Source organism: Bos taurus, chromosome 16, assembly GCF_002263795.3.
Source record: "Bos taurus isolate L1 Dominette 01449 registration number 42190680 breed Hereford chromosome 16, ARS-UCD2.0, whole genome shotgun sequence".
NCBI classification, from domain to species: Eukaryota; Metazoa; Chordata; class Mammalia; order Artiodactyla; family Bovidae; genus Bos; species Bos taurus.
The window spans coordinates 57,200,929-57,220,626 of record NC_037343.1 but is presented as its reverse complement, the minus strand read 5'-3'; the positions used below and the strand labels follow the sequence as shown (position 1 = coordinate 57,220,626).

The window sequence follows — 19,698 nt, the reverse complement described above, 5'->3', positions numbered from 1 at the left end:
CGAAAGCATCAATTTTTTGGTGCTCAGCCTTCTTTGCAGTCCAATTCTCGCATCCATACATGACAACTGATAAAACCATAGCTTTGAGTATACAGACCTTTGTGGGCAAAGTGATGTCTCTGCTTTTAAATACACTGTCTAGGTTTGTCATAGCTTTCTTTTTTTTTTTTTTAAACTTTATTTTATTTTTAAACTTTACATAATTGTATTAGTTTTGCGAAATATCAAAATGAATCCACCACAGGTATACATGTGTTCCCCATCCTGAACCCTCCTGCCTCCTCCCTCCCCATACCATCCCTCTGGGTCGTCCCAGTGCACTAGCCCCAAGCATCCAGTATCGTGTATTGAACCTGGACTGGCAACTCGTTTCTTACATAATATTTTACATGTTTCAATGTCATTCTCCCAAATCTTCCCACCCTCTCCCTCTCCCACAGAGTCCATAAGACTGTTCTATACATCAGTGTCTCTTTTGCTGTCTTGTACACCGGGTTATTGTTACCATCTTTCTAAATTCCATATATATGTGTTAGTATACTGTATTTATGTTTTTCCTTCTGGCTTACTTCGCTTTGTATAATAGGCTCCAGTTTCATCCACCTCATTAGAACTGATTCAAATGTATTCTTTTGAATGGCTGAGTAATACTCCATTGTGTATATGTACCACAGCTTTCTTATCCATTCATCTGCTGATGGACATCTAGGTTGCTTCCATGTCCTGGCTATTATAAACAGTGCTGCGATGAACATTGGGGTACACGTGTCTCTTTCCCTTCTGGTTTCCTCAGTGTGTATGCCCAGCAGTGGGCTTGCTGGATCATAAGGCAGTTCTATTTCCAGTTTTTAAGGAATCTCCACACTGTTCTCCGTAGTGGCTGGACTAGTTTGCATTGGAGCAGGTGTCTTTTCATTTCATGACTGCAGTCACCGTCCGCAGTGATTTTTGGAGCCCAAGAAAATAAAATCTTGCACTGCTTGCACTTTTCCACTTCTGTTTGCCATGAAGTGATGGGACCCGATGCCATGATCTTAGTTTTCTGAGTATTAAGCTTCAAGCCAGCTTTTTCACTCTGCTCTTTCACCCTCATCAAGAGGCTGTTAGTTCCTCTTCACTCTCTGCCTTTAGAGTGATATCATCTGCATATCTAAGGTTGTTGGTATTTCTCCCAGCCATCTTGATTCCAGCTTGTGATTCATCCAGAATGGCATTTTGTATGATGTACTCTGCATATAAGTTAAATAAGCAGGGTGACAGCATACAGCCTTGTTGTACTCCTTTCCCAATCTTTGGGACCCCATGGACTGTAGCCCACCAGGCTCCCCTGTCCATGGGATTTTCCAGGCAAGAATCCTGGAGTAGATTGCCATTTCCTCCTCCACGGAATCTTCCTGACCCAGAGATCAAACCCAAGTCTTCTGCTTTGGCAGGCAGATTCGTTACCACTGAGCCACCTGAGAAGCAAGAATTCACCAATACCATCTAATGCCCAAATCTAATAACATACTATTAAACAATTTATTCATTTTCTCATGATTTTGGACACTTCTGACTTTTCTATTTGGGAAAAAAAACCTTGCTCACTTAGAAACAGTTCCTTATAGGATGTATACTATATGCCAGATACATTAAGTGTCTCTGTTCATAAAGACAACTCACTTAGCTCAGTTTTCTTCCCACCCCATCCGTCCCCTTCCTTTTTCCTTCCTTTAGCTCTGTGAGCTCAGTTTTCATTAGCTTAGTTTTATTTGATATTTGAAGAGACTGAGAGTCAGAGAGGTTGGTAACTTGTCCAGGATGACATAGTTTGGAAATGTTAGAGCTTTGAATTCAAGTGTTTCCGACCACAATGACTGTTTATTTCACTCTGCGACTTTCACTCTATGTAGCATAATTTGCCTGCATATTTTGTCAATTTGATTTTAGAGATAGAGATTTAGGTCCATTTCACTCAGAAGGCCAATTACTAACATGTCCCAGAACTCAGAAGTGAATTCTGTGGAGGTGCTTCATTTTGTAAGAGAAGCTGAAAGACCTCTCTGAGGTGATCAGGGGACTTAAAATTGAGTATAAAATGCAGTTTGTCACTTTTACAAACGTGAGATCCCAAATTGGGGGTAGAGTTGTTTGATATCCTGAAATCAAACAAGAAAAGAATCAGCTGATAGAAAACTCACATTTCCTTACATCTTAAGAAAGCTTTGCCATACAATGGAAATTCACAGTAATGGTGCTAATTTATCTGGAAAGATTTCACATCTAATCATTTCCAATCATAGTAATTGCTCCAGGAACTCAGAACAGAGAGGTGGGAGACACTCACTTTTCCTCTCGATTCTTACCACACATTCTACCTATTCAACTAAACTAATTTCTTATTTTAAGAGAGAATCAACAGTGCCTAAAGAATAGCACATTATTGTTCCCATTTCTCAATCCAGCAGACTCGCTAGACTCTCTTATCAATTTTAATTATGCACTTCTTCATGTTACAGATTTTTTTATGTATACAACAATATGATCCACAAGTAAAGAAAGTTTAATCTACCTTCCCAATTTTGATACCTTGGTACATTTTGTTCATTTAGACTTATTCCAATGGCCAGGTACTTTAGTAGAATATTAAATAGAGGTTTTGATATATGGCATCCTTATCCTGTTACTTGCCAGGAGGAAAACTTGATTATGTCACTATTATATATGATTTCTACTTTAGGATTTTTGTAGATACCCTTATGAAGAAGTTTCATTTTCAGTTGTCAAGTTTTCTTGTCACTAATGAGTGCTAAAGTGTATTATTGCTTTCTTTTGTACCTATTGATGTAATATTTCTTTTTGAAATATTGATGTAACAGGTAACATTTTTTTTTCCTACTGTTAAACCAATCTTTTGTTGTTGGAATAAGCCCAACTTGTTCAAGATATAGTATCCTTATATCAATATATTGTTAAAATTGACTTCTGCTATTTTGTTTAGCATTTTTCCATCTATTTTCATGAATAACATAGGCTTATAATTTTTCTTTCTTGCATCGTACTTGTCAAATTTTGATTTCATAGTTATATTAGCTTCATAATACAAGTTAAGGAATGTTCCTTCCTATGGAAAAAAATGTGTAAGATTGGAATTGCTCTTTCTTGAATATTTGATTGAACGTGTAGGTGAAATCATATGAGCCTGAGGTAGAAAAAATTTTTGACAGTTGATTCAGTTTCTTTTTTTTCTTTTAATGTAATGCCTGTTTTACATTACAGGATGATTCATGTTTTCTATTTCTTCTTGGTCAAGTTTTAATAGGAACTTTTCCACTTGGTTTATATATTTGATTTGTTAATATAAAATCTTCTATTTTTTCTGCAAAATTATTATTCTGAGCGAAGGAGAAATCAGTTTAACATGCTTAACATTTGGAGACTAAATAAGGAAAGGGATATATTCTGATTTTGTTTAATAGGGACCTATGTCTTCGGGTTAAAAAGAAATTGTTTGTCATCCTGTGTACCAAGACTTGCACATAAATCCATCCTTATGTTATGGGAGTATCTCTCCATGAACATGGTATCTCTGTCAGTTTATTTAGGTGTTCCTTAATATCTCTCAGTGTTAGTTTATAATTTTCAACATGTAGATCTTACATATATTTTAGTTGTCTCTAAGCAGTTATTATAAGTGATATTTTTAGAAAAATCCCTTTGCTAAGTATTCATTGCTGGTTTATAGAAATAAATTTTAATATAATGACCTTGGAGCTGATAGCCCTACTAGGTCAAAATATTGTTCTAGCAGCTGTTTTAAAGATTTTTAAAGACTTTCTACATAGGCAGCCATGTCATTTACAAATAAAGACAGCTCTACTTCTTTATTTCTGATCTGTATGCTTTTCCTTTCTTTTCTTTGACTGTTGCCCATTGGGTAGGACCTCTGATGCAGGGTTAGATGCAAGTGATGATAGCAAGCATCCTGCCCTTGCTCCCAGTCTGAGAATTAGTTCAACATTTCACCATTAAGTATGACATTAGCTGGAAGATTTTCATAGGTATTCCTTATCACCTTGAGGAATTCTTTTCTATTCTTAATTTTCTAAGAGTTTTTATTATGAATATGTATTGAATTCTGTTGAATGCATTTTCCATGTCTGTTGTAATTATATGATTTTTCTCTTCTGTTAAAAATGTTAATTACATTCATTGTCTTAAAAAAAATATTTAAGCCTCCTAGAATATCTGGATTAAAACCACTTGGGCATGGTGTATTATTCTTTTTATACATGACTGAATTCTCTTTACTGGAATTTTTAAAGAGTTTTTAACATCTATTTATAAAGATAATCGGTCTGTAATTTTTTAATAATATCTTTTGCTTTGTTTGACTCAAACTGAATTTGGAAGTGTTCCTTCCTCCTCTGTTTTCTGACTTGGTCTTCTGTCATATTTTGGAATTGAATTGTCTTTCATGTAATTCATTTATTTTATTGTGTGTCAACTTTATTAGCATTAAGTTTTTTCTACTCATACTGTCTTTTTCTTTAAATATCGGTAGGATATCCAGTGATATCCCCTCATTCCAGATATTATTACCTTACCCTTTCTCTCCTTTTGGAGAAATTTTTCAATTTTATTTCCAGAACTTTTGTTTTTAATAATTTTTGCCCATTTTTGTCTTTTTATTTTATTTGGTTTCTGCTTTTTATTACTACCATATTTATACTTCTGTTGTATGTAATTTGCTTTTTTCCTAGCTTCTTAAGCCAAAAGCTGTTACATCATTTATATTAAACTTTCTGCTTTACCAATACAAGGATAAAGAGATATAATTCTATGTAAGCACTGTTTTAGGTGTATTTGTTATTGTTTGGTCGCTAAGTCAAGAATACTGGAGCGAGTTGCTGTTTCCTTCTCCAGGGGATCTTCCTGATCCAGGGATTGAACCTGCGTTTCCTGCACTGTGGGCAGGTTCTTTACCACTGAGCCACCAGGGAAGCCCTTAAGTGTATTACACAAATTTTAACATATTGTTTTCTCAGTATCTTTCAGTATATTGCTTCTTATTTCCTTGTGATTTCTTTTTTGATCCCTATGTCATATAAGAGTGTTTAAAAATCTCCAAATATTCCAGGTGTCTCTTGTTACTGATTTCTGCTTTAGGTCTGTTTGGTCAGAGTCCACACTTACATGGTTTCATTCTTTTAAATGAGCTGAGATATGTTTAATAGTCTGGGCTCATGGTCTGTCTTGGTATATACTTTTTAGGTAGCTTAAGAATGTGTATTTTTACCATTTAAGATTTTATGTAAATATTAATTTGTTCAATTTGTTTCTGATAGTATTATTCAAGTCTTTTATATATTTTTTTTATTTTCCATCTCCTTGCTCTTTGAATTATTGACAGATGAGTGTTGAAATCTGCACACGCCAGTGTGGAGCTACCCGTTTCAATTTGGTTCTATCCGTTTTTGCTTCATATGTCTTGAAGCTGCGTTTTATTTATATGTCATATTGAGGGTTTTTTTAATGGACTCTTATTTAATTATAGAATGTTTCTCTAATTCCTGGTCATATTCGTGTCCTGAAGTCTACTTTCTATGCGTTTTTTGCTTGGTTGTTTTTTTTCCCTCTCCTTTTGGCTGTGCATTGTGACTTGCAGGATCTTAGTTCCCTGACCAGGGGTTGAACGTGGGCCATGGCAATGAAAGCACTGAATTCTAACCGCTGAACCACCAGGAAATTCCCAGAAGTCTACTTCTGATATTAGTAGAACCATCCCGACTTTCTTATGATTAATGTTTACATGGTATATTTTTTCTCTTTTTAAAAATATCTGTTTTTCTTTAAAGTGTGTTTCTTGTGGGCAACATAAACTCGCTCTTTTATCAAGTCTTATCATCTCTGCCTTTTAATTGTAGTATTTAAACCATCTGCATTTACTTGCCAGTCTAGTTAGGTATTGTCTACCATCTTGCTATTTGTTGTCTGTTTGGCCTATCTGTTCTTTGTGCCCATGTTTCTCATTTTTTAATTGAATATTTTATAATTCATTTTATCTCCTTTAGAAGTTTATTAGCTGTACTGTTTCTTTTCCTTTTCTAGTGGTTTCTCTAAGGTTTACAATATTCATGTTTAACTTATCGCAATCTGTCATCAGATATACCACTTATATTACAGAAAACCATTCCAGTGTACTTCTGTTTTTTACCCCTTTTATCCTGTGTACTTTTGCTGACATGTTGCTTCTATTTTTAATAGCATAATATATTGTTATTATTTATGCTTTAATTGGTGATTATCTGTTAAAATTAAAAAACAAGAAAGCAAACATCTTTTATGTTTATCACATATCGATCATTTCTAGCACTCTCCATCATTTTGTTTAGATTTAAGGTTTCATGTTTTATAAGAACTTCCTGAAACAGTTTTTACAGTGCATCTATGCTGCTCCCTTAGCTTTAGTTGTTGTCAAAATATCTTTCTTTTTATATAATATTTCTAGGTTGATAGGTTTTTTCCTCATCCTCTTAAAAAAGCTATGTCTTATTGGCTTAAATTACCTCTGATGACAGTTGGTGCCCTTGTTCTTCTATATGTAATTGTTAACATAAAACAGCTATTTCTCCAGCAAAAATGAGTTTTTCAGGATCATCAAAGAATTGCAATTTAGCGTCTGCAGCTATGTTGAGTCATGTGCAAGTGTCCAGCAAAATGGAGAGGAGAACTCTTGGAGAGGGGAGAGGAAGCTGAGAGAGCTGCAGTAGACAAGAGTCCATGACTTTTTCTTAGCTGAGTTGTGCCTGTCTCTCATTGGCTGAGCTCTTACCAGGGAAGAAGAGGGTGTCTTCCTGTGGCTTTGCTGTCGTCATTCTTTTTTTTTTTTAATTTATTTTTTTATTGAAGGATAATTGCTGTACAGAATTTTGTTGTTTTCTGCCAAACATCAACATGAATCAGCCATAGGTATACATATGTCCCCACCTTTCGAACCTCCCTCCCATCTCCCACCCCATCCCACCCCTCTGGATGATACAGAGCCCCTGTTTGAGTTTCCTGAGCCATACAGCAAATTCCCGTTGGCTGTCTATTTTACATATGGTAATGTAAGTTTCCATGTTACTCTTTTCATACATCTCACCCTTTCCTCCCCTCTCCTGATGTCCATAAGTCTATTCTCTATGTCTGTTTCTTCATTCAGTTCAGTTCAGTTCAGTCAGTCGTGTCTGACTCTTTCCGACCCCATAAATTGAAGCACGCTAGGCCTCCCTGTCCATCACTAACTCCCAGAGTTCACTCAAACTCATGTCCATCGAGTCAGTGATGCCATCCAGTCATCTCATCCTCTGTCGTCCCCTTCTCCTCCTGCCCCCAATCCCTCCCAGCATCAGAGTCTTTTCCAATGAGTCAACTCTTCGCATGAGGTGGCCAAAGTATTGGAGTTTCAGCTTTAGCATCAGTCCTTCCAATGAACCCCCAGGACTGATCTCCTTCAGAATGGACTGGTTGGATCTCCTTGCAGTCCAAGGGACTCTCAAGAGTCTTCTCCAACACCACAGTTCAAAAGCATCAATTCTTCGGCGCCCAGCTTTCTTCACAGTCCAACTCTCACATCCATACATGACCACAGGAAAAACCATAGCCTTGACTAGACGGACCTTTGTTGGCAAAGTAATATAATATCTCTGCTTTTGAATATGCTATCTAGGTTGGTCATAACTTTCCTTCCAAGGATTAAGTGTCTTTTAATTTCATGGCTGCAGTTACCATCTGCAGTGATTTTGGAGCCCTCAAAAATAAAGTCTGTTTATTTATTTTCACTGTTTCCCCATCTATTTGCCATGAAGTGATGGGACCGGATGCCATGATCTTTGTTTTCTGAATGTTGAGCTTTAAGCCAACTTCTTCCCTCTCCTCTTTCACTTTCATCAAGAGGCTTTTTAGTTCCTCTTCACTTTCTGCCATAACAGTGGTGTCATCTGCATATCTGAGGTTATTGATATTTCTCCCGGCAATCTTGATTCCAGCTTGTGCTTCTTCCAGCCCAGTGTTTCTCATGATGTCCTCTGCATATAAGTTAAATAAGCAGGGTGACCATATACAGCCTTGACATACTCCTTTTCCTATTTGCAACCACTCTGTTGTTCCATGTCTGTTCTAACTGTTGCTTCCTGACCTGCATACAGATTTCTCAAGAGGCAGGTCAGGTGGTCTTGTATTCCCATCTCTTTCAGAATTTTGCACAGTTTATTGTGACCCACACAGTTTCTTCATTGCTGTCCTGTAAATAAATTCTTCAGTACCATTTTTCTAGAGTCTGTATATTTTCATTAGAATACAGTATTTATCTTTCTCATTCTGACTCACTTCACTCTGTATAATAGGTCCTAGGTTCATCCACCTCATCAGAACTGACTCAAATGCATTCCCTTTTATGGCTAAGTAATATTCCATTGTGTATATGTACCACAATTTCTTTATCCATTCATCTGTCGATGGACATCTAGGTTGCTTCCATGTTCTAGCTTTTGTAAATAGTGCTGCAGTGAACAATGGGATACGTGTGTCTTTTTCAATTTTGGTTTCCTTGGGATATATGCCTAGGAGTGGGATTGCTGGGCCTTATGGTGGCTTTATTCCTAGTTTTTTTTAAGGAATCGCCGTACCATCTTCCACAGTAGCTGTATCAATTTACATTCCTAGCAACAGTGCAAGAGTGTTCCCTTTTCTCCACACCATCTCCAGCATTTATTGTTTGTAAACTTTTTATTAATGGCCATTCTGACCAGTGTCCATTCTTATGGAAACACAAAAGACCCTGAATAGCCAAAGCAGTCTTGAAAAAGAAGAATGGAGCTGGAGGAATCAACCTTCCTGACTTCAGATTTTACTACAAAGCTACAGTCATCAAGACGTGGTACTGGCACAAAAACAGAAATATAGACCAGTGGAACAAGATAGAAAGCCCAGAAATAAACCCATGCACTTATGGGTACCTTATTTTTGACAAAGGAGGCAAGAATATACAATGGAGCAAAGACAGCCTCTTCAATAAATGGTGCTGGGAAAACTGGACAGCTACATATAAAAGAATGAAATTAGACCCCTTCCTAACACTATACACAAAGATAAACTAGAAATGGATTTAAGACCTGAATGTAAGACCAGAAACTATAAAACTCTTTGAGGAAAACATAGGCAGAACACTTGATGACATAAATCAAAGCAAGACCCTCTATGACCCACCTCCTAGAGTAATGGAAATAAAAACAAAGTAAACAGGTGGGACCTGATTAAACTTAAATGCTTTTTCACAGCAAAGGAAACTATAAACAAGGTGAAAATACAGCCTTCAGAATGGGAGAAAATAACAGCAAATGAAACAACTGACAGAGGATTAGTTTCCAGTATATACAAGCAGCTCATACAACTCAATGCCAGAAAAAGAAACAACCCAATCAAAAAGTGGGAAAAAGACCTAAACAGACATTTCTCCAAAGAAGACATACAGATGGCTAACAAACACATGAGAAGATGCTCAACATTGCTCATTATTAGAGAAATGCAAATCAAAACTACGATGAGCTGTCACACCTCACACGAGTCAGAATGCTGTCATCATTTTAATATGAGGAAGAGGCTCCAAGGGATCTGTGTGAATCTTGATAGGATGTGGACACTCCCCTTTCTGATCTCTCTGCTGCTGCTACTGCTGCTAAGTCACTTCAGTCGTGTCTGACTCTGTGCGACCCCATGGACTGCAGCCCACCAGGCCCCTCCGTCCATGGGATTTTCCAGGCAAGAGTACTGGAGTGGGGTGCCATTGCCTTCTCCTACTCTGTTTATTTTATACAACATGTCCTTTTTTTCCTCTGGCAGTTTTCAAGATTTTCTTACTCATTTTTAGTAGTTTATGATGTATCTTAATATATTAGTGTTGTGCCTTTTTCTACTTGAATATTAAGCTTCCAAGATTATGGGTTTTCACATTTGGAAAAATTTTGGTTTTATATCATCATATACCTTTTCGGTCCCTTCTCCTTTGTTTGAAATTCCAATTACACATTTATTAGATTGCATATTGTCCTATGGTTTACGTAAATACTAATATTTTTTTCTTTCTTTCCAGCCTTTGTGTCAGTTTTGATTCTTTTTTCCTGTGTTGCCACATTTATTGTTACTTTAATCTTCACTGTCTTATCTATTGTTATGCCCATCCAATTAATTTTTCATTTCAGATACTATCCTTTTCAAGTGAAGAAATTCCATTTGATTTTTATATTATATCTTTCATTTCTTTTCTCATTAAGACCATTGTTTCCTTTAAATATTTGAATATAATTATACTTACTTTAAAGTCTTCATTTGTTACTTCTATTATATTTTCATTTCTACATCTGGTTCTACTCATTGAAATTTTTTCCTGACTATTTTTGCCTCTGAAATGCTATATATTGTGAATGCTTTATTGTTGAGTGTCTAGATTTTGTTTAATTCTTTTAAGAGTATTGAAGTTTGTTTTGACCGAAAGTTGAGTTTTTGGAGACAAAGTTGATTCTTTTGACACTTGGTTTTTAAACTTTATTAGGATAACGGAGAAGGCAGTGGCACCCACTCCAGTACCCTTGCCTGGAAAATCCCATGGACGGAGGAGCCTGGTAGGCTGCAGTCCGTGGGGTCGCTAAGAGTCAGACACGACTGAGCGACTTCACTTTCACTTTCATGCATTGGAGAAGGAAATGGCAACCCACTCCAGTGTTCTTGCCTGGAGAATCCCAGGGACAGGGGGAGCCTGGTGGGCTGCCGTCTATGGGGTCGCACAGAGTCAGACACGACTGAAGCGACTTAGCAGCAGCAGCAGGATAACTAAAGTAGCAGTTAGCAAAACTCTTTCTTAAAGGACCACATCACAAAGATTCTAGCCTTTACAGGCCATATGGTCTCTGTTGCACTTCCTCAATTCTGCTACTGTAGTGCCAGAACAGCTATAGACAGTACTTACCTACAGTCCTTGGTATTCACAGGGGACTGCTTCCAAGACCTCCAACAGATACCAAAATCCATAGACACTCAAGTCTTTGTATAAAATGGCATAGTATTTACATGTAATCTAGCACGTCCTCCTGTATACTTTGTCATCTCTGTATCATTTATAGTATCTAATTCAATGTAAATGCTTTGTAAATACTTGTAAATCAAATGATGCCACAAATAGCAAATTCAGTTTAGCATTTTGGATCTATCTAGATTTTTTTTCCCAAAAATATTTCTGATCCACTGTTGGTTAAATCCTCAGATGTGGAACCAGAGTCAACTGTAAACTGATGCCTACGGCTGGGTTCTACTAAAAGTGAAGCTTAAAACGCAGGCACTTTGGGCTGGATTTAGTCCATAGGGTCAGTTTGCTAATCCCTGGTCTAGAGGAACATTTGTTTTAAGGCTAGGTTAGCCCTACTGATAAGGCCTGACCCTCTGAGGACTCTATTAAGTGGGGGCATTGAATGTTGTCTTCACTCTGGTTTGTCTAAACTCCGACATCTAACCCTGTGTGAATTCTAGCATATTCTCAGTAGTTGTACTTTCGCTTTCCATTGTTATTTTTCTGGCTTTGTGTAGTTTCACCCTGTGAGCACACAGTGCTCACATTCTGATGTACAATCAAGGGCACCCAATACAGATTCCTGGAACTGTACTTTTAAGTAGCTTTCTCCTCTGTGGTACTGTGCCCTACAAATTCCAGCTGTTCACAGATACCCCATGCTTACACCTCTGTCTCCTCACCGTACTCTGCTGTGGTCTTCTGAGATTCCTCTCTGTTCTATTTGGATCCCCCTCCCTTGCTCTGTGTCCAGAAATGGCCTCCAGGCAGAAAGCTGAGGTGACTGGAGGATGACCTTTTTCGTTTTTCCTCTTGTAATCACAGTCCTGTTCTGCCTGTTGTCCAGTGCTGTCTTTTATATTTTGTTCAGTTTTCTGCCTGTTTAAGGTAGAAGGCTGTTACCAGCCAGAAATAGAAGTTTCTTAATCACATATTTATATATCTAGTAAGCAACTTCACATTTAAAATCAATTATGACTATCTCTAGGACTATATCCTCCAGTTTCAAGCTAAATAAGTAATTGTCAATTCTCAATTGCTCAGGATTTTAATGTAGTAGCTAGTAACTCTTTCGTAGGCAAGCTGGCAAAGAAGAAACAGTTCCAGTGGATGCTAGTTTTGTTGCAGTGTAAGTTACTGTGGTATCTATCTCCGGCTTTCTCAGTAAGTTGGTATATGCTTATGTATTTGTCTTCTACTTTTGTAAAAGACTTGCTGCTGATTTTTCCATTGTCTTTTTTAATCTCTTTATCTTAAGAAGAAAATAGTAGAAGCGTTATTATCTTAACCTTGAGGAAGTCTTTATAGGAAAACTGCCAGTTTTTAAGAGGGAGAAAATAATGAGAACTACTGACTGGCATTTTTATTTTATTTAGCGAGTAAAAACAATACATTGAGCCAGAACTTATTTATTTACATTAGCGCTCTGGTAGGCTACAGCCAAGAATTACTAGTCATTCAAAATGCAAACAAGAATTACTCAGAAGCTAAGTAATAACCTTGTACTTATCACCTCTGTACCTCTACGCTGAAGTAAAATACCTGGTTTTATTTTTCTTTTGCATGTAAAAATTCATTTATCTTAAGCTATTATCTGCCTTTCTAAAAGACAGTTTACTCCTGCTGCTGCTGCTAAGTCGCTTCAGTCGTGTCTGACTCTGTGCGACCCGAGACAGCAGCCCACCAGGCTACCCGTCCCTGGGATTCTCCAGGCAAGAATACTGGAGTGGGTTGCCATTTCCTTCTCCAATGCATGAAAGTGAAAAGTGAAAGTGAAGTCGCTCAGTCGTGTCCGACTCCTAGCGACCCCATGGACTACAGCCTACCAGGCTCCTCTGTCCATGGGATTTGCCAGGCAAGAGTACTGGAGTGGGTTGCCATTGCCTTCTCCGCAGTTTAATCCTAAATCCCTTTTTAATACATTTGTTTGCTTTGGAGGGAGGGGCATACTGAGAAGTGAACCTATTATTTTTCTTTTATTTTTTGTCATGTTTAATAGTTTTGAGTGTTTCTAAAAGTTCTTAGGACTCAGTTACCTATATACTAGTCCTGAAAGACAGTTGCAACTGGGCAGTCACTCTCTGTGTTAGCTTATTTGTAAATGAGATATTTCATCTGTCTCCACAGGAAAAAGTGTTTCAAGTTAACTTTCTTATATTGAGCATACAATTTCATACTGTATGGTAATATACCATGTTTTTTCAGAGGTTCTTCCAGCCTTTGAAGAATTACAAATTTATGTTGTATAATTAATAATCTCTGTAATTGGCGGAGGTGGATTTCCCTCAGGATGAGTCTTCATCTCCACCAGGTTTTTCTACTTTCTTCTGTATTGAAAGATGACTCGAACCAAAATGGCAGAAAGAGAGGTAGCTTTGGGCCATAAATTTTTCATTATCCTGATGTTATGAGCAATTCTTGGTGACTGCCGCATCTAGCTTTAAGCAGCTTGTTTAAAGTTCTTGCTAGGAAGAAATCACATTATACTACAGTGCCTCTTTTTGTTGTTTTCTGCTGCACATACAGAAATTCCGCCTTTTGAGAAGCTCACAGTGACTTATTGTATTCCCTAAAGATGCCTAAAACTCACTCCAACCAATTTCTGAACTTAGTTACTAAAAGAGTAGATAAATAAGAGGGATTTGGGAATACCCCCTATCGCAACCACCGCCCCCCATATGGATGTATTAACTCTGTGCACGTTCAGTCCCAGTGATAGCCGATAATTCCCCAAAGTGGATATTGAAATAATTCTGATAGTGAATGCTATTTTCCTATGTTACTGTTTTCAAGAATATATGTGCTGTTCAGTTCAGTTCAGTCACTCAGTCATGTCTGACTCTTTGTCACCCCATGGACTGCAGCACGCCAGGCTTCCCTGTCCATCACCAACTCCTAGAGCTTGCTCAAACTCATGTCCATTGATTTGGTGATGCCATTCAACCACCTCATTCTCTGTTGTCCTCTTCTCTTCCTGTTTTCAATCTTTCCCAGCCTCAGGGTCTTTTCCAATGAGTCAGTTCTTCGCATCAGGTGACTAAATGATTGGAGCTTCAGCATCAGTCCTTCCAATGAATACTCAGGACTGATTTCCTTTAGGATTGACTGGTTGGATCTCCTTGCAGTCCAAGGGACTCTCAAGAGTCTTCTCCAACACCACAGTTCAAAAGCATCAATTCTTCAGCACTCGGCTTTCTTTATGGTCCAACTCTTATGTGCTGATTTAAGGGAAATGCTCAGCTAGGAAATAAGCCCAAGCTCCAGTCCTTTGGCCACCTGATGTGAAGAGCCAATTCATTGGAAAAGACCCTGATGCTGAGAAAGATTGAGGGCAGGAGGAGAAGGGGGTGACAGAGGATGAGATGGTTAGATAGCATCACCGACTCAGTGGACATGAATTTGAGCAAACTCCAGGAGGTAATGAAGGACAGGGAAGCCTGGCATGCAGCAGTCCATGGGGTCATAAAGAGTCAGACACCACTTAGCAATTGAACAACAGGGAAGAAAAGGTTTTTCATTACTCTCTTAGGGTCCTAAACTGGGTCTGTAAATGCTGACAGACAAGTTAACAGGGGGAAAGCATATAGATTTATTTAATATGTTTTACATGACATGAAAGCCTCCATAAGGAAATGAAGACCCAGGGAAGTAGACCTGTGTATTCTCTGCTGTGTTTTTTTGAAGAGTGAGGGGTCATGAAGCAATGTGATAGGTTAGGGAGTATGAGGTAATTGTACTCAGGAGTAGTAAGCCGCAGGAAACTCTGATTGTTCTTAGCATTCCTTTGTTGTTGGAGATAAGGATGTTCCTTTCCTTGGTATAGGGAGGACACTTCCCACATGAGAATTTTGTTTTAGGGGAGAAGGGAAGGAGGTGTGGAAGTGCAGAGTAGCCTTCCTGCTTCTGCCATTTTCTTGAAATCCTTTAGCTTGAAATATCCAATATGCCAATGTGCCATATTTGAGGGTTCTGTGTTCCAAACCCTGTCATCAGCAATGCCCGTGCCCACTTGCAGAAAAAGCATGGCTTCAGTCCTTCCTTTTTATGTCTTATTTGTTTATTTTTGGCTGTGCTGGGTCTTCACCGCTGCTCGGGCCTTCTCTAGTTACGGCAGTGGGGACTACGCTCTGGTGGTCGTGCCGTGGCTTCTCATTGCCGTGGCTCCTCTTGTTGTGGAACGCAGGCCCTAGGTGCACAGAGTGCAGGAGTGGCAGCATGTGGGCTCAGGAGTTGTGGCTCATGGGCTTAGTTGCTCCGAGGTATGTGAAATCTTCCTGGACCGGGCATTGAACCCACGTCCCCTGCACTGGCAGGCAGATTCCTATCCAAGGGAAGTCCTCTCTATTCCTTCCTGATACTGCTGACCATTGATGCTGTCACCACTGACTGCATCCAAGAAATAGTCTGATCCCCAAATTTGGGATTAGCGGAAGAGATGATTTTTTTCCTCCTATACCAGTAGCAACCAGGTGAACAGTTTTCAAAGGTAACTTTACTTGCAAGCCAGGAGAAAGTTAAATGATAGAAATAGAGATGTTGGTAGAGCACAGATGCTTTGCATCAAAGAAACTAAGGTTTAACTCAAGATTGGTTGCAGTAACTTTCCCAGAATACAAATCAAAAGTGTTCTTTCTTTTCATCACTTTCTGATGAAACCTGTAGGATATTCAGGCAGATCCCATCCTTCAGTGACGTTTGACCACTTTATCTGTTTCTGAGAGCTATTATTTGGACTTGGACTTCACATCAGTCAAATGGTCTCTATGGCAGTTTTGAATCTGTTTACTTCCTTCTGACTGCCTGCTCTGAAAAACAAAAAGACCTGTATACACTCCAAAGCTCAAAGCCTATTAGACTCTTTACAACAGAAGGCATGTCCCAGCTCTTCCTACTCAGTGAGATTCTCTCTGGTAAACCCAGTCGTGTCTATTTCCTTTTCCATCCTTTCTGCTTTCCAGAGAAATAGTTTTTTCTTAAGGCTTAGAATATTTAAACAATATGTTGCCACATGCATTCTGTTTGAAGCAATCACCAAGGTTTTTAAAATGCATATAGTGAGTGATAGAATAGTTGAAAAGAAAGACAGCCATCTGTCTCCAGATGAATATTCACATTCTGTTTTATTTTGTTTTCCTAATAGCAAATAGCTGTACATAGAGATGTATACCAATTACTGGTTTCTTAAGGATAAAATGAATGAAGGGGAAGTTGTCTATGAAAAGAATCGTGTACTTTGTTTTTCTCAAGTTATTATTTGTGCTTTGTTTCAGTCTTTGTTTCTCTTGGCTTTCCTCCTAGTGACAGTCTGTTTCTCTTTTATTTTTCTTTACATTTGAAAGTTTCCTATGCTGCTTCCAACTGTATTTTTTTTTTTATTAAATCTAATCCTCACAATATGGGATTTTGATTTTATAATTCATAGTTAAAAACATGTTAAAGTTGGTTCTCCAGTTTAGATTGTATTGGTGTCTTTGGGTATAGTGAAAGAAAGAAGGATGAAGAGGAAATTATTCTCCTGGGCTGCCCTGCAGGAAATCTTCTCTGTACTCTAAAAGTTCTTGTTCTTTTCCAGGAGTCCAATGTGCTGATTGCTGCTAACAGTCAGGGTACAATTAAGGTAAGCTATTTTATACATCTCCATTTTTAGGCTATAGCAGACTGTAACTATAACATGGAAATATAGAGTTGTACTAAGCCTTAGAGAGCATGCCAAATCATGAGTCTGTCTGCTTGGAAATGGCTTTGATTGAAGGGGAAAAGAATAGGTAGCTTGCAACTTTGGAGAAGATGATAGTACTTGTTAGATGTTATACAAATGCTGAAGGGCCTGAAAGGCGGTCAGAATGACAACCAGATGAAGACTACTAAGCACTCACCATGGGCCGCTCACTGTTCAGCTTCCGTTATCCCAGTGCAGCTATCCCGCTGGATATTCAGGGGACAGGATCCAGGATACAGCAACAGATGCTTAGACACTTGGCAAATGTTAAAATGTCTTTAACTCTTATTGTATTCTTCTCTTCCTCGAGTTTTTCTCCCTTTTCTATCTTGACAAGTAGATTTTTCCTCAATTGCTAGGGGAAGAAAAGGAATTCTTCTTTTCTGTTGAAAGTTGATTGATCATGTGATCATGCCATTGGTATAATCTGAAAACTTTGATTTAGCCTCTTCACGTTTAGTCTCTTCACTCACGTCTCATTCCCAAATTCAGATACAGTATTCCACATACTTTTCTTGGTAGTTAGGGGCTCAAGGAAATAAAAAAGTTTATCTAGTTGCACCATTGGATGCTCAGCACGTAGGCCCAGTACATTGGATAAATAAACCCTGAGCTAAGCAGCGAGCTTTTAAACAAAACGTCGTCTTGGAGAAGGGTTTTTACTACATGGGTTTGACTAGCACTTAGTCTGTGGGTACCAGTTCTTTCCACATAATCTCTGCTGATATAGAAGTATCCAAATGCATTTTTTTAAATAAGATGTATCTATTTCCCTGCCACTTAACATTAATTTTGCCATGGCTTCCTTCCACTCACCCTGAGTGGAGAATGACCCAGTAATCAAGAGAGCAAATCCAAGCCTCACACACTGTCCTGCAGAGATGAAAGGAGCAAACGCAAAGCAGGACAGCACCATCAGCTGGTCAAATGAATGTACATGGCATACTTCTTTTATGTATCTGCTTTCTTTTATTTGGGAAGCCTTATTAGAGAGTCATGGACAAAAGCCAGTGCTATGTTATGGAAGCCTCATACAAGATGGTAGAAGATCTTAGACTCTCCATTTTAAGTGATTCTATAGTCTCTCAGTTTCTCTTTATTCTCATGGCAAGGCTTGTATTGAAAAAGCTGTACTTTATTCTTCTACATGTTTGGCCTTTGAGGCAATTGGGATCGCTAATGTATCTACAGAAAGCTCAAAGCTACATACATACTTATAGAATCTCAGTGATAAATCTAAGATTTCTGTTCAGCAGCCCTGACCTCTTATGTAAAGTAACGTGCTTGCCAAATGTAAAGACATTAGGGAAACACAGGTATAACTCAAGCCTTAGCACAGCAGGCTATAAGTTGCTCCTTTAATTCTTAGCCACCTAGAATTACAGTCTCTACCTAACATGATCCTTTTTGACAGTACTCATAATTGTCTTCACATTCAGTGTCCTTTCACAGTCATTTCTTCTACTCTTTTTATAACTGATCATTGCTTTTTCTTATTTTTAGTTTTAGCAATATCACAATTTTTTTTTGTATGATAAGGTGCTACTCTAATAGCTGACAAAATATCTTGACACCCAGACAGTTGACTAGAAAATAAAAGAAGCAATAGGGAAAGATTAAATTTTAGGTCTTGAATACCTTGATCATTTTGAGATACTTGTTAATGCAAGAAATAGATTAAAATTCTAAACAGTAATAGTTAAATTTTTTCTTATGATTGTGGAAAGATACCAACATAATATTCCAAAAACATCATATTCACGCTGTGCATCAGTCAGTCATTTATCTTTATTTTTTATGTAGTTTATCTCAAAGGCACCCTAGCTAACTGTAGAGATAACTAACCTGAAAGAGTTCATGCAGCTATCAGATTGAAAGTAAGAATGGATTAATGTCTAACCCCTTCAAATTGTTTGGCATTTTAGCAATTGGGAAACCATTACTGGGTTTGGTTCTTTATTTACAATTTAATAAAGACTGATTAAACTTTTTCTATATTGTAAAACTGTTTTTTTATACTGATTCTTTTTTCTCCCTATTAGGTGCTAGAGTTGGTATGAAGGGTTTGCTCAAGTTAAATTGTACTAGATCCTGCTGAAATACATCTGCAGCCGACAATAAGAGAAGACAGATCCTGCAGTGTCTCTCCCCAAAGTCACCATGGGTTTTGGATTTGTTTTGAGTATTTTTTTCCCCCTGTTTTTCCTCCTTTTGACCTTCGGGACATTGGGAATACCCAGTGAACTCTCCACCATCAATGTAACTCTACGGACTTTGCTGCTGTTGGTGGTATGCTTATCTAATTTTTGTGATAGGGAAACAAATTCTTTTGAATAAAAATAAATAACAAAAAAATAATAAAAGTTTATTGAGCCACAGCTGAGCTGGGAAACTTTTTGTCAAATGTGGCAAAAGATAATTTTGTCTTTTTAAGAAGCATAGCACACCTGAATTACAATATACTGGTGAATAATTTGTAAGATCCATATTTCCTACCTCTTTGGAATTATGCATATCAACATAAATGTAAAGCATATGGATTCTTTTCAGTAAATTTAATGTTTACAATCAATGGGGACATTATTAACTTCACCTTATGAAGTTTTGTCTTCATCCTCTGACCAGTTGTATCATCAGCAAGTAGTATATTCCTCAGTTCCTCTGGATCTGGCCAAGGGTCTACCACGTTGACCTATTGAGGCCACATTCAGACAGAAAGGGGATATCAGTCTGTGACAGCTGTCTCTGTCTTTGCCTTTGAAGTGTCACCCATAAGGCCTTAAAGTGAAAGTGAAAGTCACTCAGTCATGTCTGACTCTTTGCAACCCCATGGACTATACAGTCAATGGAATTCTCCAGGCCAGAATACCGGAGTGGGTAGCCATTCTCTTGTCCA

General features: G+C 38.0%; 1 protein-coding gene across 4 annotated transcripts in view; it reads left to right on the top strand.

The window, feature by feature from the left end:
* Nucleotides 1-19,180, top strand: part of COP1 (COP1 E3 ubiquitin ligase) — a 224,457-nt gene extending 205,277 nt beyond the window's left edge. For 3 of the 4 annotated variants that reach the window (XM_005217087.5, XM_005217088.5, XM_059875396.1), the window contains 2 exons: nt 16,656-16,700; nt 18,845-19,180. In XM_005217087.5, the coding sequence (XP_005217144.2) occupies nt 16,656-16,700; nt 18,845-18,862 (63 nt within the window). In that variant the 3' untranslated portion in view covers nt 18,863-19,180. 4 annotated transcript variants of the gene reach the window in all.
* The last annotated feature ends 518 nt before the right edge of the window (nt 19,181-19,698 follow it).